Below are 16,372 nucleotides of genomic sequence, written 5' to 3'. Positions count from 1 at the left end.
CCGCCGCCGGCTTCTCTTGTCGCCGTTGGGGACCCGGGTCGGGTGCTGCACCCCATGGACACCTCGGCGGAGGGAAACTCCCAAGGGAATCCAGGTAAGCCCCCGCCCTTCTTAGCTACAAAGGGGCTCAGGAAGAGGCAAGGGGGGCACCTTCGCCACCAGGCTCGCGGGCGTTGGGGACCCTGATTTACAGCCTGTTACTATGTTACTATCGTGTAAGTATCGATGTTACAGCTGCTTGATCCACCTTCCAAAGCGTTTAGATGGGAATAAGGGGGTAGAGACCAGTAATAAAAGAGAGAAAGGGCACCGAGAACCACATTCTTGGCTGTGTTCAGGGGTCCTTCTGGTTCCGTTTGGCAGCGGGGGACACTCAAACTTTTGGGACAGAGCGGTCGTACAGCAGGGAGGGCGTTTGCCTGGCACGCAGCCGAGTTCAATCCCTGGCATCCCATAGGGTCCCCCAAGCATCGCCTGGAGTAATTCCTGAGTGCAGAGCTGGGAGGCACCCAAAAAGCCAAAGAAAAGAAAAAAAGAGAAAGAGCCAAACGTTTGCTTGTGCTTAAGAGTATTGCTTACCCAGCACAGCGGGGGAGGGCGGTTGCCTTGTACGAGGCTGAACCCCCCCTCCCCCGTATCCCTTACGGTCCCTGAGCACCGTCTAGAGTAACTCCTGAGTGCAGAGCCAAGAGTAACCCCTGAGCATCAACAAGTGTGACCCCCCCCCCAAAAAAAAAGAAATCTTGCTTCCCCAGGGCTGGAGAAATAGTCCCCTGGGTCCTGCACACAGGTTGCCTTAGTTCTTCTATCCTATATGGTCCCCCTAAGCGCCGTCAGTAATTCAGGAGTAACCCCCGGGCATTGCCAAACCAAACGTACTTTTTTTTTTTTTTTGTTACACCCAGCGATTCACAGGGGTTACTCCTGGCTCTGCACTCCTTGCGGTGCTCGGGGGACCCTATGGGATGCTGGGATTCGAACCCGGGTCGGCCGCGTGCAAGGCAAACGCCCTACCCGCTGTGCTATTGCTCCAGCCCCTCGGGTTTGCTGTTTTGTCAGAGGAGGGGTTCCTCCTTTCTGCCAGCCCACTCAGGCATGAAGTTCGGGGCTCGGGACTATATGGAATGATAGAGATGAAACCGGGGCAGGCGGCAAGAGTGTCCCAACTGGCTGCTCTGTCTCCTTGCAGGGAAAATTCCCCTCTAGAAATGTTAACAACCAAGGAAATGGCTATTCTGTGGAAATTAAAGAATGGGTCGCAGGAACTTGGGGTGAATTGCTATGCAATGTAAATGCTTGGCCCCCTTTGGAGGGCTGCTCCCTTTGAAACTTTGCTCTAGGAAAATTGCTAGTTGCAAAGTCCCCACCTTCCTAAATTCTTTTCCTATCCCGGACTCCTGCTACTTTTGCAGTCCCACCCAGCTCCCAGACCTTATCATGATTCATTTGAAACCTTCTCGCCCTGGGGATTCTTACTAGGGTTTCTGACTAGCCCTTGAGGCACTGGTTGGATCCCTTTGGAAAAGACAATAATAATAATAATAAAGAACACAGGAGGGGTGGAGAGATTATTCAAGAGATAGAATACTATGGGGTGGGGGACAGGGGACAAATTAAGCCCATAAGGGTGGGGAGAAAAAGTGAGCTCCTTTCTGGAGTGATAACCAGGCTGAGCCAGGATTGAGCCTAGAGCACCACTGGGTGTGGCCCCCAAACCAAAAACAACAAAAGCTTGAATTGCTGACTTGGACTTCCACTGCAATAACTTAGGGTATTTTTTTTGTGTGTGTGTGTTTGTTTATTTTTGCTTTTTGGTCACCCAGCTGTGCACAGGGGTTACTCCTGGCTCATGCACTCTGGAATTATTCCTGACAGTGCTGGGGGGGTCTTATGGGATGCTGGGAATCGAACCCGGGGTTGGTCGCATGCAAGGCAAACGCCCTCCCCACTGTGCTATCCTCCAGCCCCCAAGCCAGATATATATTTTTTTCTTTTTGGGCCACACCCAGCGATGCACAGGGTTTACTCCTGGCTCATGCACTCAGGGATTACTCCTGGCAGTGCTTGGGGGACCCTATGGGATACTGGGAATCAAACCCGGGTTGGCCGCATGCAAGGCAAACGCCCTCCCCGCTGTGATATCTCTCAGCTCCATGCCACCAGATATTCTTACTTCTTTATCCTTATTGACAGAATCCTTCAATCCTTATTGACAGAATTTTGTGATTGGTTATTTTTGAAAACAAATGGTTTGTCATCTGTCATCTTAATGGATTCCCCTTTTGTGTGATGCTGGAGGTCAAAACCAGGTCCCAGACATGCCAGATAAATGCACATGGTCACTGAGTCACATCACCTAAGTGGATTCTTTAATTCTTTAGTGGTTTGTTGGATTTGGCGGGGGGTGCATCCTCACCTGGCAGCGCTCACAGCTTACTCCTGGCTCTGCATTCAAGGATCACATCTGGTGGAGCTCAGAGGACCAATTGAACCTGGGTCAGCGGTGTGCAAGGCAAGAGCCCTAACCACTGTACTATATATAGCCCTTGCCCCCTGAGTGGATTCTTTTTTTTTTTTCTTTTTGGGTCACACCCGGCATTGCACAGGGCTTACTCCCGGCTCTGCACTCAGGAATTACTCCTGGCAGTGCTCAGGGGACCATATGGGATTATGGGATGCTGGGAGTCGAACCCGGGTCAGCCGTGTACAAGGCAAACGCCCTCCCCGCTGTGCTACCGCTCTAGCCCCCCTGAGTGGATTCTTAAAGCACATTTCTCCTAGGCTGCAGTAGATCACCCGCTGCCCCCAAGGAACTGATATAACCAGGGTTCACAAGCTAGACAGCAGACCTATTTGATGATTTCATTTTTACTTGGGAGGGAGGGTCACACCCAGCCATGCTCAGGGGTTACTCCTGGCTCTGCCCTGGGAATCACTCCTGGCGGTGCTCAGGGGACCCTATGGGGTGCCAGAGGTTGGATCCAGGTCTGTTGCGTGTACTATCTCTCTGGCGACGACCAGATGGTTTGGGCTATCGGCACTCACACTCTCGATTTTTGGTTTTCGCTTTTCAGATGCCTCTGCGGTTTTTGCAGAGAACTTGATCAGGAACCTTAGAAATTTGACCCTGGACCCTACCATCAGGCCCTCCTCACTCCCACTGGACTATACCCCGCCACAGCAGAACCAAGACTGGAATATTGGGGCTGTACGGTCTGCCGTGACCCGGAGGCGGAGGGGCCCACGGACTCTGCTGAGCGTCCAGCAAAACCTGCAGGAACGGATGTTACGGCTCAAAAAACAGTACCTGCGCCAGTTTCACCTGGTACGTGTATGCCGTGGGGTCGGCAGCCCTGGTGTAGGGACGGTGACCACAGAGCTCCGTGTTGGGCTGCAGTTCCCAGGATTTCAATATTCTCAAGAGTTAGAAAATATCGAAAGTGTAGGGGCCAGAGAGATGGTGCAGTGGGTAGGGCTCATGCCTCGCACGCATCCTACCCTTACTGGATCCCCGCCATCCCATAGGGTCCCTGCACACCACCAGGAGCCATTCCCGGCTACACAGCCAGGAGTAAGCCCTGAGCATCACCGGGTGTGGCCCCAAAACAAAACTAACAAGATATCAAAGTTAATTGGAAAGTAGCAAAGATAACTTTCCTTTCTGGGGAGGAACTTACGGGCTAAGTTAAGTATGACTCGTTATGTGTGTGGGGGGGGGATTATAGGAAAACTGGGGTCTTCACTTGTTAAGTGACAAGAATGAGAGAGAATGTGAGAATTATTATTATTATTACTGCTTTTTTTGGGGGGGTCACACCCAGTGATGCACAGGGGTTGTTCTGGCTCTGCACTCAGGAATTTCTCCTGGCAGTGCTCAGGGCACCCTATGGGATGCTGGGAATTAAACCTGGGTCGGCCACATGCAAGGCAAATACCCTACCCACTGTGCTATCGCTCCAGCCCTGGACAATGTGAGGATTTACAGAGCCATCTGGCTAGTTAGATTCAGGTTCTCTTTGACCATTTGCCCAGGAATTTTTATCTCCTGGCTTCCTGTGAGGCTAAGGTCTGGGGCAGAATCTGATCTGGGGAAGTTGTTAAATTCCCATTTTCAGAAAAGGCCCAAGTGGGGCTGCAGCGATAGCACAGCGGGGAGGGCGTTTGCCTTGCACTCGGCTGACCTGGGTTTAATCCCCGGCATCCCATAGGGTCCCCCAAGCACTACCAGGAGTAATTCCTGAGTGCAAAGCCAGGAGTAACCCCTGAGCATTGCCGGGAGTGACCCAAAAAGCAAAAAAGAAGAAAGAGCCCAGGAATTTGCAGGGATATTAAAAAGTGGAATGGAGACAGGTGAAAATTGGAGCCGCTCACTGCAGCTGGCCAGGGGAAATGCTTTCCCTTATCCTTACTGCCTGCTCATGTGGGTTAAGAAGCAAACAGTGGGGCCGGAGCGATAGCACAGCGGGTAGGGCGTTTGCCTTGCACGCGGCCGACCCGGGTTCGATCCCCGGCATCCCATATGGTCCCCCAAGCACCGCCAGGAGTAATTCCTGAGTGCAAAGCCAGGAGTAACCCCTGAGCATCGCTGGGTGTGACCCAAAAAAAAGCAAAAGCAAAAAAAAAAAGCAAACAGTGGGGCTGGAGTGATAGCACAGCGGGTAGAGAATTTGCCTTGTCAACCCAGGTTTGATCCCCAGCATCCCATAGGGTCCCCTGTGCATCGCCGGGTGTGACCCAAAAAGGAAAAAAAAAGAAGGAAACAGTGAGTAGTTGTCCTGAATTTCCAATGTGGGTGGGACTAATTGTCCAGTTTCTCAGGGAAAATGTGTGACCTGAAGTTATCTAACTTTGTTTCAATGCTTTTTTTTTTTTCCCCATGAAGCTTCAAGAAATGCGGAAGATGGACGAAGAGGTAAATATATATATAATTTTTTTTTAGTACTCCTGGGTTTGCTTTTTGTGGAGGTGATCCTTGGGGGCCTGAACCTGCCAGGAGTAATGCCAGAGTATGTTCTGAGCACTGCCAGGTGTGCCCCCACCCCAGATGCCACATCCAGCTGTGCTCAGGGGGTTCCTGGCATTTAGTTCTTTGGGACTAAATGTGCCAGGCAATGAGATTGATTTTTGCTGCATACAAAGCAAACAGCCTACCTGCTGCCTTTCTTTTTCTTTTTGGGTCTCGCCTGGCCATGCACAGGGGTTCCTCCTGGCTCTGCGCTCAGGAATTACCCCTGGCTGTGCTCAGGGGACCATATGGGATGCTGGGAATCGAACCCGGGTTGGCTGCGTGCAAGGCAAACGACCCTCCCCGCTGTGCTATAGCTCCAACCCCCTGCACTATCTTTCTAGCCCCCATTTTTGTTGGGGGTTTTCTTTTTTCTGTTTTTTTTTTTTCTTTCTTTTTTGGGTCACACCTGGCGATGCACAGGGGTTACTCCTGGCTTTGCACTCAGGAATTTCTACTGGCGGTGTTCGGGAGACCATTTGGGATGCTGGGTTGAACCCAGGTCGGATGCATACAAGGCAAACGTCCTCCCAGGAATTACTACTGGGTTTGGAGATCGAACCTGGGCCTCCCAAGCAAAGTCTGAACTTTTCAGCACTGATGGTGCCCCTGAGCACTGCTGGGTGTGGCTCAAGTACATTCCATCTGTTTTATTTTTTTGCTTTTGGGGTCACACCCAGTGGTCATCAACTTCTTACCTCCTTGTTTTCTGGAGATGCAGGGAATTGGGTTGGGTTGTGGGTTTTTCTGTTTTGTGTTTTTGGTAGGGTTTTTTTTTTGGGGGGGTGAGGGTGGGGGGGTCACACCCGGCGATGCACAGGGGTTCCTCCTGGCCCTGCACTCAAGAATTACTCCTGGCGGTGCTCGGGGGACCCTATGGGATGCTGGGGATCAAACTCGGGTTAGCTGCCTGCAAGGCAAATATCCTACCTGCTGTGCTTCAGCCCCTGGGGAGGTTATTTTTGTTTGGGAGTTTTGATTTTTTTTTCTTTTGGGGTCACACCTGGCGTTCCTCAGGGATCACTCCTAGCACTCTGGTTTTTTTTTTTTTTTTTTTTTTGGTCACACCCAGCGATGCTCAGGGGTTACTCCTGGCTCTGCACTCAGGAATTAATTACTCCTGGCGGTTCTTGGGGGACCATATGGGATGCCGGGGATTGAACCCGGGTCGGCCGCGTGCAAGGCAAACGCCCTATCCGCTGTGCTATCGCTCCGGCCCCCAGCACTCTGTTTTTTGTACTATCTCTCCAGCCCTCAGTTGACATCGTTCCGGAGCCACTCCTGGCAGTGCTCAGAGAGCACTCTGGCTCGGTGTTCAGAGATCACTCCTGGCGGGTTCAGACAAACGAGTCACCAAGGATCAGTCCCAGATTGTCAGTGTACCAGGCAAGCACCCTACCTGCTGTGCTCTCTTAGTTGAAAATGTTACATTGAGGGGGCCGGGGAGATAGTCCAGTGGGGAGAGCATTTGCCCTTGCACACTGCCAGTCTGGGTTCGATCCCCAGCATCCCAGAGGGTCCCCTGAGCACCACCAGGAGTAATTTCTGAGTGCAGAGCCAGGAGTGACCCTTGTGCATTGCCAGTTAATGACCCCAAACCTGAAAAAAATTTTTACATTGACATTATTATGTCGCAAAAAAACAAAAACAAAAACAAAAAACCTGGGGCTGGAGCAATAGCACAGCAGGGAGGGCATTTGCCTTGCACGCGGCCGACCCGGGTTTGATTCCCAGCATCCCATATGGTCCCCTGAGCACCGCCAGGAGTAACTCCTGAGGGCAGAGCCAGGAGTAACCTCTGTGCATCGCCAGGTGTGACGCGCAAAAAAAAAGACATTATGTCATCACTCACTGATTTTATGCTTTTTTTTTTTTGCTTTTTGGGTCACACCCAGCGATGCACAGGGGTTACTCCTGGCGGTGCTCGGGGGACCATAAGAGATGCTGGGAGTCAAACCCGGGTCAGGTCCCCTGAGCACCGCCAGGGGTAATTCCTGAGTGTAGAGCCAAGAGGAACCTCTGAGCATCACTGGGTGGGACCCAAAAAGAAATTTAAAAAGGCCTCCCCCTCTCCACCCTCTCACCCCACACGCACTTTTATTTTTCTTTTTTCTAGCCTGTGACAAGAACGAAGGCTTTTCAGTGTACCTGTAGTTACTGCAGGAGCCACAGGCAGCCTCCTGAGACGTCCAGCATGGAAAATCCTAATGACATGGATTCCAATTAGCCATAATCTTATTCCTGCTGTCCTTTGCTGATCGTAATTTTAGAATCATTGTATAAGAGCTGCGGAGAAGCCTCCGAGACAGCTGATTGTGATTGACTAATACTGTGGTGACCCCTGAGTTCTTCTACCATGGCTTTTGTTTGGTAATCCTTAAGTTCTATGATGTCTGTTCTTTGTTTGTTTTGGGGCCAAGCCCAGGTTGCTCGGAGAATGTACTAGAATGTGCTAGAATGCCTGGTGGTTCTCAGCCAACCATCCACAGCTGGGGATGGGACCCCGTCTCCCACCTGGCCAGTGAGTTCTCTTCCTGGCGCTGTTCTTTCTTTCTTGTGACCCTTGCCTCTGTTTTTATTTGGGGCCACACCTGCAGTGCTTAGGGTTCACTCCTAGCAGGGCTTAGAGGACCATATGCGGCGCGCTAGATAGACCCATTTTTTTTTAAATTTTTTTCCTTTTTGGGTCACACCCAGCGATGCTCGGGGGTACCTCCTGGCTCTGCATTCAGGGATCACTCCCAGCAGTGCTTGGGGGACCCTATGGGATGCTGGGGATCAAACCCGGGTCGGCCGCTTATAAGGCAAATGCCCTACCTGCTGTGCTATCGCTCCAGCCCCTTTGATTTTAAGACCAGAGACGGTACTGACTGCACAGGAGGTGCACAGCATCATGGAGAGGCGAAATGCAGCCCCTTAGCTAGCAGAGCACCCAAGTGGGCGAGCGAAGTGGAGCACTGCATGTGCCAGTGGGAGCCGAGGCATGAATAGAGACCGCCCAGAAGAAGAGAGCGAGGTTATTAGACGCTCAGCACAGAGGACCCCAAGTTGAACGAGAAGGAGGCTTGGAGCCCCTTTGGCTGAGAGGGTCTCTCATCCTCTGAGAGGGGGCTACAGTCTGTGGACATGCTTATCAGAGAAGCAGGGATGGGACACAGAGGCAACAAGCAAAAGAAAAGCAAAAGCAGTCACTGCATCCTTCCCGCATCGGCCTTCTGGGGCCCAAGGGAGGAAAACCAGCCAGTGTCGGTGCATCCTGCCCGTTGCTGCGGCCCTCACATGCTCCCATCAATCTGGCGGGCCCTTAGCATGGTTGGTTGGGGTATAGGAAAGCTTGTTCCTCCCTTCCCTTGTTTAACCGAGGGCTCAGGTTCAGTTTCCCAGTCCCCGTTAACATTTTCTTAGTTCTTACAGTTCCGCGATTCTCCTTACACACAGTTTCTTATTAGCAATTTCTTAATTTGTCATTACCTAAAAGAGCACGATGTGGCAGAGTCCTTAGGCCTCCTTCCCCGTCTTCTCGGGCAGCCTACCATCGACCCCCATGCTGTGGCATCTGTCACTCTGGCCCCTTGAATCTTTTTCTTTTTTTTTTTTTTTTTTGAATCTGTTTTTCTAACTTAGTAGATTAGAAGACATCTGTATAGCTTGAAGAACTTCAATATACTTGAAAAATATTGCTGCCGTGAGTTTCTTTTTTTGTGGTTGTTATTTAGGGGACATGGTTGGCAGTGTTCAGGGGCTATTCCCAGCTTGGTGTTTAGGGGTCACTTGTAGCAGCTCAAGGTTTTTTTTGGTGGGGGTCACACCTGGTGATGCTCAGGGGTTCCTCCTTGCTCTGTACTCAGGAATTACTCCTGGCGGTGCTCTGGGAACCCTAGGGATGCTGGGAATTATACCCGGGTCTATTGAGTGCCAGGTAAATGCCCTCCCCACTGTACTGTAATTCTGGGCCCCAGAAACCCACTTAGGGTGCTGGTGGTCAGACATGCGCCTCCAAACAAAGCGCTGCCCCAGCCCGTCGAGCTGACTTCCGCCCACAGTACATTTCCATTCCAGTTTTTGGTGTAATCCTCAGCAGCACACGCCAGTCTGAAGAACACCCCGGATGCTTGCAGAGGTGAAGTGAATGTAGGTGGGACATAGGGGATTGGGGTGGGCCATCGATAATCCCCCAGCAGCAGCATGCATTATGTGATCTTCTGGCTTCTGAACTTTTTCGTTATTTGCATCTTCTGTAGCAGATAACATGTCTAAAGGATTTTTATTAAAGTTTGGGTGCCTTGGGACCCCTCTAAAACTCATTGTGCTTTGTCATTTGTTCTGGTAGCATAGTTTTTACTAGCTTTGTGTTCAACAAACAGGAATTGGCCCCATCAGAGTCTCAGGGTACAAATAGTTGGCGTTCTCTTCTTTTTTTAATCTGCTTTTGCAGTGAGTTTGGGTCACACCTGGCAATCCTTGGGGATTACTCCTGGCTCTGCACTCAGGAATTACTCCTGGCAGTGCTCATGGACCACGTGGATAGCCAGGGCCAGAACTGGTGGCATGCAAGGCAAATGCCCTCCCCACTGTGCTATCAAAGGCACACTAGGGCCAGAGCGAGAGTACAGTGGGTAGGGTGTTTGCCTTAAATATGGTCAATCCAGGTTCAACCCACGGCATCCCCATATGGTCCCCCAAGCACCACCTGGATTAATTCCTTAGTGCATCACCAGGAAGAAACCCCGAGCATCGCCAGGTGTGACTCAAAAGGCAAAGAGGAGAGAAAGAACATGGGCTTCTCCAGAGTGGAAAGGAGCCCCAGAACAGATCCCAGCATTAGCTAATCAAGTATACACATCTCAAGAAGGGAGAAGTGGACAATGCAGTTGCTGAGAATGGTTTCTCATCCCTTCCTCACTCAGATCTGAAAGACAGGTTCGCCAGCTAATAAGCTATTAACCAACTAATGAACTAGATTAACTACTATAAAAAGAAAACCCTGTTTGTTAGATATTGGAATGCAGGGGTGCAGCTGAAACAACCTGGGAATATACATGGAGGTTTGGGCGGGTAGGAGTTTTTGCTGCTTTTACGCTTTGGGGCTTTCCTGGTGTAGTGCTTTGGGATTATCCCAGTGGTGCTTTCATGGAGTTCTGGAGATTGCACCCAAGTCTCCTGCATGCGGAGTACTTAGTCCTGTGAGCTGTTTCTAGAATCTGTCAGTACAGCAAAAAAATTTTGGGGGGGGCGGGGATTGGGGGCCACACCCAGCAATGCTCAGGGCTCACTCCTGGCTCTGGGTTAGCTGTGTCCAATGGCAAATGGCATTAGTTGTTCTATTGCTCTGCCCTACTGGAATATTTCCATTAAGATGTAATTTGAGGGGCCAGAGCGATAGCACAGCGGGTAGGGCGTTTGCCTTGCACGCGGCCGACCCGGGTTCGATCCCCGGCATCCCATATGGTCCCCCAAGCACCGCTAGGAGTAATTCCTGAGCATCGCTGGGTGTGACCCAAAAAGCAAAAAAAAAAAAAAAAAGATGTAATTTGAGGGGCTGGAGTGATAGCACAGCGGGGAGGGTGTTTGCCTTGCATGCGGCCGACCCGGGTTCAATTCCCGGCATCCCATATGGTCCCCCAAAAGGACCACAAGGAGTGATTCTGGAGTGCATGAGCCAGGAGTAACCCCTGTGCATTGCCGGGTGTGACCTAAAAAGCAAAAAAAATTTTTTTTTCTCAAATCTATATCTAAAGCACAGGATCTTTTTTGTTTTGGGGGCACCCCTGGCAATGCCCAAGAGCTTCTTCTGATGGTGCTTGGAGATGCTGTGGATCGAATCCTGGGTGGCCACATGCAAGGCAACTACCTTCCCTGCTGTTCTATCTGGCCCCCAAAGCACAAGGATTCTTAAAAATACGTAATTCAAACAGCAATACTAATATACAGTCACCAACTTAGTATTTGTTTTTATGTTTTGATTTTTTTTTCCTGGGGGTGCGACACTCATGGTGCTCAGTGGACCCAATGGGATGCAGGATAGGATAGAACCCAGCTTGGCTGCATACAAGGCGAATGCCCTATCTGCTGAACTGTCACTCGGACCCCAACAGCCACCAACTGAAGATACAAACAAACCCTGAGTCACAGACACTTGGTCATCGACCCTGGGGGGATTCTGGGTAGCAGTGAGGGGAGAAGGCAGAGTACCCAGTCACCCCAACTTGGCTCCATCTTCTAAAATGTAGGGGAGGGGGGCTGGAGCAATAGCACAGCAGGTAGGGCGTTTGCCTTGCACGTGGCCGACCCGGGTTCGATTCCCAGCATCCCCTGTGGTCCCCTGAGCACCGCCAGGAGTAATTCCTGAGTGCCGAGCCAGGAGGAACCCCTGTGCATTGCCGGGTGTGACCCAAAAAGCCTAAATAAATAAATAAATGAATGAAATGAAATGTAGGGAAGGAAGAGGAAGAGATGTTCCTTTTCCAGACAGCAGGTGGAGCCACTGGGACACACAACTTGCTGGAGAATAAACGCTTTAGTCATTCCTCAGCCATGCTGATTGGAAATCAGCAAAATTCCTGACGAAGAATGCCCCCCTTTTTTTGGAGGGGGTTGGAGGGGGGTCACACCCGGCAATACTCAGGGGTTACTGTTGGCGGTGCTCCGGGGGGACTATATGGGGTGCTGGGGATCGAACCCAGGTCAGTCGGTGCAAGGCAAATGCCTTACCCACTGAACTATCACTCCGGCCGCTGAATAGTGCCTCTTACCGGGTCAGTTCTGGGGCACAAAAATCCTTGAGTTGTTCCTGCTGAAAAGTAGCAAGAAATTTTTATTTGAGGGGGCCACACCTCGTAGTGCTCAAAAGCTGCTCCTGGCTCTGTGCTCAGAGGTCACTCCCGGTGATGCTTGGGGGACCCTGTGCAGTGCTGAGAATTCAACCAGGGTCATCTGGACCAGAAGAAATGTTAACAGCAGGTGAGATGTTTCCTTTGCATGTGGCACACCTAGGTCCCCTCTGGGAGTGATCCCTAAGCACAAGTAGGTGTGGCCCCAAAACAATAAACAGGAGTCATCAGCATGCAAACCAAGGGGCCACAGTGATAGCACAGCGGGTAGGGTGTTTTCCTTGCACTCGGCCGACCTGGCTTCAATCCCCGGCATCCCATATGGTTCCCTGAGCACCGCCAGGGGTAATTCCTGAGTGCAGAGCCAGGAGTAACCCCTGTGCATCGCCGGGTGTGACCCAAAAAGCAAAAAAAAATAACAGCAGGGGGCTGGAGCAATAGCACAGCGGGTAGGGTGTTTGCCTTACACGCAGCCAACCTGGGTTCAATTCCCAGGATCCCATAGGGTCCCCTGAGCACCGCCAGGGGTATTTCCTGAGTGCAGAGCCAGGAGTAACCCCTGTGCATCGCCAGGTGTGATGCAAAAAGCAAAAAAACAAAAACAAACAAACAAAAAAAACAGCAAATTTACACACCTAGTAAATATAAAATGTCCCTGCCTCGGGGCTGGAGCGATAGGACGGTGGGTAAAGAACTTGCTTTGCATGCAGCTGGCCCAGGTTCGATCCCTGGCATCCCAAAGGGTCATCCCACACTGCCAGGAGTGATTCCTGAGCATCGTCAAGTGTGGCTCCAGGATGGTAAGCCATCCTGGAGGTACAGGCCATATTGTGGAAAAGCATGAAGAAAAACCAGATCAGAAGATCAAAATGGGGAGCTGGGGTGATAGCACAGCGGGGACGGTGTTTGCCTTGCACTCGGCAGGCCCGGGTTCAATTCCCAGCATCCCATAGGGTCTCCTGAGCACTGCCAGGAGTGCATGAGCCGGGAGGAACCCCTGTGCAATGCTGGGTGTGACCCAAAAAGAAAAAAACAAACCAAAGTGGGCCAGAGAGATAGTACAGAGGGGAGGGCATCTGCCTTGCACTTGGTCAACCCAGGTTTGATCCACAGCATCCCATATGGTCCCCCGAGCACCACCAGGGGTAATTCCTGAGTACAGAGCCAGGAGGAAGCCCTGAGCATTGCCAGGTGTGGCCCACAAAGCAAAATACATCATTCCCTGGGGCCAGAGCAGTGGTACACAGGCAGGGCATTTGCCTCGGACACAGTGAACAAGGTTCAATGTCCAGCATCCCATATGGTCCTCTGAGCACCCTCGGGAGTAACCGCTGGGTATCACAAGGTGTGGCCCACACATCCCTGCCCCCCCCAAAATAAGGAAAAACGATTCTCTTTGGAGAGACACATTCATCACCTACATACTGGGAACATGAAGAGGAGCCTGTTCCCGTGTGCTGCCCGGCAGCTGAGGTTGTCAGGGCGATAAGCGGTCAGTAGACACTGGCCCTGTAATCTGATAAACAGACAACGCTAAGGTCCCAGGAAGTTCTCTGTGTCCATGGCAAAGCTAATTAACTCCCCAGCTGCTCACTGAGAGGGCCAAGCCTTTTAATTACTGTTACTTTCTGTCTTAGTGGGATTTCTCAGCCCCCCTCTGTTCCGGCTGAGGAGCAGGTGGGCAGGGCCTGCTTGCAATCCAGTCTGGGAAGCCGCTCTTTGTTGGGGGGTGGGGGTGGGGGTTAGTTCAGGTCACAAATGGAGCTACTTCCAGTTCTGTGCCTGGGGGTGTCACTTCTGGCCGTGCTGGGGGGCCCTATACAAGGCCCGTGATGGATCATGTAAGGAAGTGTCTTCATTTGGACTCTACCCTTTTAAGATTTATTATTATTATTATTATTATTATTATTATTATTATTATTATTATTATTATTATTATTATCACTATTGGGCTGGAGCGATAGCACAGCGGTAGGGCGTTCGCCTTTCACGTGGCCGACCAGAGTTCGATTCCTCCGCCCCTCTCGGAGAGCCCGGCAAGCTACCGAGAGTATCAAACCCGCACGGTAGAGCCTGGCAAGCTACCAGTGGCGTATTGGATATGCCAAACACAGTAACAATAAGTCTCGCAATGAGAGATGTTACTGGTGCCCGCTTGAACAAATTGATGAGCAACGGGATGACAGTGACAGTGATTATCATTATTATTATTTTTGCTTTTTGGGTCATACCCGGCGATGCACAGGGGTTACTCCTGGCTCTGCACTCAGGAATCACTCCTGGCAGTGCTCAGGGATGCTGGGAATCGAACCAGGGTCCACCTACCTGCTGTGCTATCGCTCCAGCCCCTGAAGATTTATTATTTCACTTTCTTTCGGGGATGGTAGGAGGTGGTGAGGGTCACTCCTGGTGATGCTCAGGGGTTACTCCTGTCTCTTGCAAGGCAAATGCCTTACCCATTGGGTATTGCTTCAGCCCCTACTTTTTTCACTTTTGGGTTTTTTTTTTTCTTTTTTGGGTTACACCTGGTGATGCACAGGGGTCACTCCTGGCTCTGCACTCAGGAATTACTCCTGGCGGTGCTCAGGGGACCATATGGGATGCTGGGAATCGAACCCGGGTTGGCCACGTGCAAGGCAAATGCCCTACCCGCTATGCTATCTCTCCAGCCCCACTTTTTGGTTTTTGGGGGTCCACACCAGCTGTGCTCCTGGCTTACTCATGGCCCTAACCTCAGGGATCACTCCTGGCCAGCCGGGGGGTAGGGAGAGGGACTACATGCAGTATCAGGGATCGACTGAGCCCACATTGATTGCATGCTCGGGTTTAAGCGCCCTGCCTTCTGTACTATCTCTCCAGCCCCCCCCTTTTTTTTTTTTTTTAGGAAGTTTACTTAAAAAAAAAAATCTTGTTTTTAACTCAATCCAGTTATGAGGCAAAGTATTTAAATTTCAAACAGACTTTGCTTCTGTCAGAAATATCTATAATTAGATTCTCATCCTACTTGAACACAGAGCAGTGGTAAAATAACGAATTATGGAATGGACGGATTCTGGGCTAAAATGCACAAAAACACCCTGTATAGAAAGTCTTCATGCTTCTAATTTCACTGAATCTAGTACTGATCGTGCTTCTTTATATTCTTCAGCTTCTTCCAAGTCTTTTTCACTCTCTAGTATTTGCAGAAGGTCAGTATGTGCGGCTTCCAACCTGCGCTGGCAGTCTGGAATCATCATAAGGGACTCTTGCAGGATCTCAGCCTGTTTTTTAATGGCATAATTTTCACCATCTTCTGCTTTCATCTTTTCTATCTTTTCTTCTTGTTGTTTGGCTTCTTTTTCATACATCACTTTTTCTTTGACCAAGCGCTTCACCACGCCGGTCTTGATCTTGATCTGCCTCACGCGGGGATCGGTCATGGTCCCGGGAGCGCCGCGGGAAGGAGGGGCGGAGAGCTGAGAAGCGCGGCGCCGAGAAGGCAGTTGGTTCGGGCGCGGCGCCGGGGCTCTGTGCTCTCCAGCCCCCTTTATTTCACTTGTTTTTGTCTTTTGAACCACATCTTGTAATGCTCAGGGATCACTATTGACAGTGCCTGAGGGATTATGTAGGGTTCCAGGGATTGAACCCTGGATGACCGCGTGCAAAGCAAACACCACACCTGCCACAGTTATCTCTCTAGCCCAGAGTGTTTTGTTTGGCTTTTCGTGTCACACCAGACCATGCTCAGGGCTTATTCCTGGCTCTGCACTCAGGAATCACTCCTGGTGGTGCTTGGGGGACCATAGGGGATGCTGGTGATCAAACCTGTGTGCTTTTTAAATAGTGTTATTATTTGAAACAGGATTTTTCCTTTGCTTTCTCTCTTATTTTAATTTTATTTTCATAAAGTTGTTCACATTAATTGATTCCATTCACTATTATTTTTTCTTTTTGGGCCACACCCAGCAATGCTCAGGGGTTCCTCCTGGCTCTACATTCAGGAATTACTCCTGGAGGTGCTTGGGAGATCATATGGGATGCCAGGGATCGAGCCTGGATCGGTTGCGTGCAAGGCAAATGCCCTCCCTGCTGTACTATCTCTCTGGTCCCTCCCAAAGGGTCATCCCACACTGCCAGGAGTGATTCCTGAGCATCGTCAGGAATTTAATATTTCAACACCAATCCCACCACCATTGCACCTTCCCACCACCATTATTTTGAAATGTCCCACCACCACTCAAGCCAGCCCCACAGGCTAGGTAATTTATTTTGTATTCGTCAAAACCCTGAATGAACGGTTTGAGGCTCTTCCTGTTCCTGGAGCGAGCAGATATCATTGGGCTACACTAGCACGTGACAGGGACAAATGGAGACGTTACTGTGCCTGCTCAAGCAAATCAAAGATCAACAGGAAGACAAGTGATACAAGTGATTGCTTGTTATGAATAATATAAGATGTCTGTAAGGGTCAATCTCAGAGTGATTCACAGGCAGGGTGGGGGGCTGGGAAGGTGTGGGGGGTGGAGGGAGGTTTACTGTAGTTCTTCGTAGTGAAATT

At 50.7% G+C, this 16,372-nt stretch overlaps 2 protein-coding genes across 2 annotated transcripts; one reads left to right on the top strand and one right to left on the bottom strand.

The window, feature by feature from the left end:
* The first annotated feature begins 54 nt into the window (after nt 1-54).
* LOC129405898 (developmental pluripotency-associated protein 3-like) lies at nt 55-7,232 on the top strand. The gene is made up of 3 exons (XM_055143607.1): nt 55-94; nt 3,096-3,325; nt 7,122-7,232. The coding sequence occupies exons 1-3, from the start codon at nt 55-57 to the stop codon at nt 7,230-7,232; spliced, it is 381 nt and encodes a 126-aa protein (XP_054999582.1).
* Nucleotides 7,233-14,723: 7,491 nt separating this feature from the next.
* LOC101543718 (tubulin-specific chaperone A) lies at nt 14,724-15,293 on the bottom strand. The gene has a single exon (XM_012935931.2). The coding sequence runs from the start codon at nt 15,252-15,254 to the stop codon at nt 14,928-14,930; it is 327 nt and encodes a 108-aa protein (XP_012791385.2). The 5' UTR covers nt 15,255-15,293; the 3' UTR covers nt 14,724-14,927.
* Nucleotides 15,294-16,372: the final 1,079 nt, after the last annotated feature.

Source organism: Sorex araneus, chromosome 6 (assembly GCF_027595985.1).
Source record: "Sorex araneus isolate mSorAra2 chromosome 6, mSorAra2.pri, whole genome shotgun sequence".
Classification (NCBI taxonomy): Eukaryota; Metazoa; Chordata; class Mammalia; order Eulipotyphla; family Soricidae; genus Sorex; species Sorex araneus.
The sequence above is the reverse complement of the archived record's forward strand: the minus strand, read 5'-3'. Positions and strand labels throughout refer to the sequence as shown.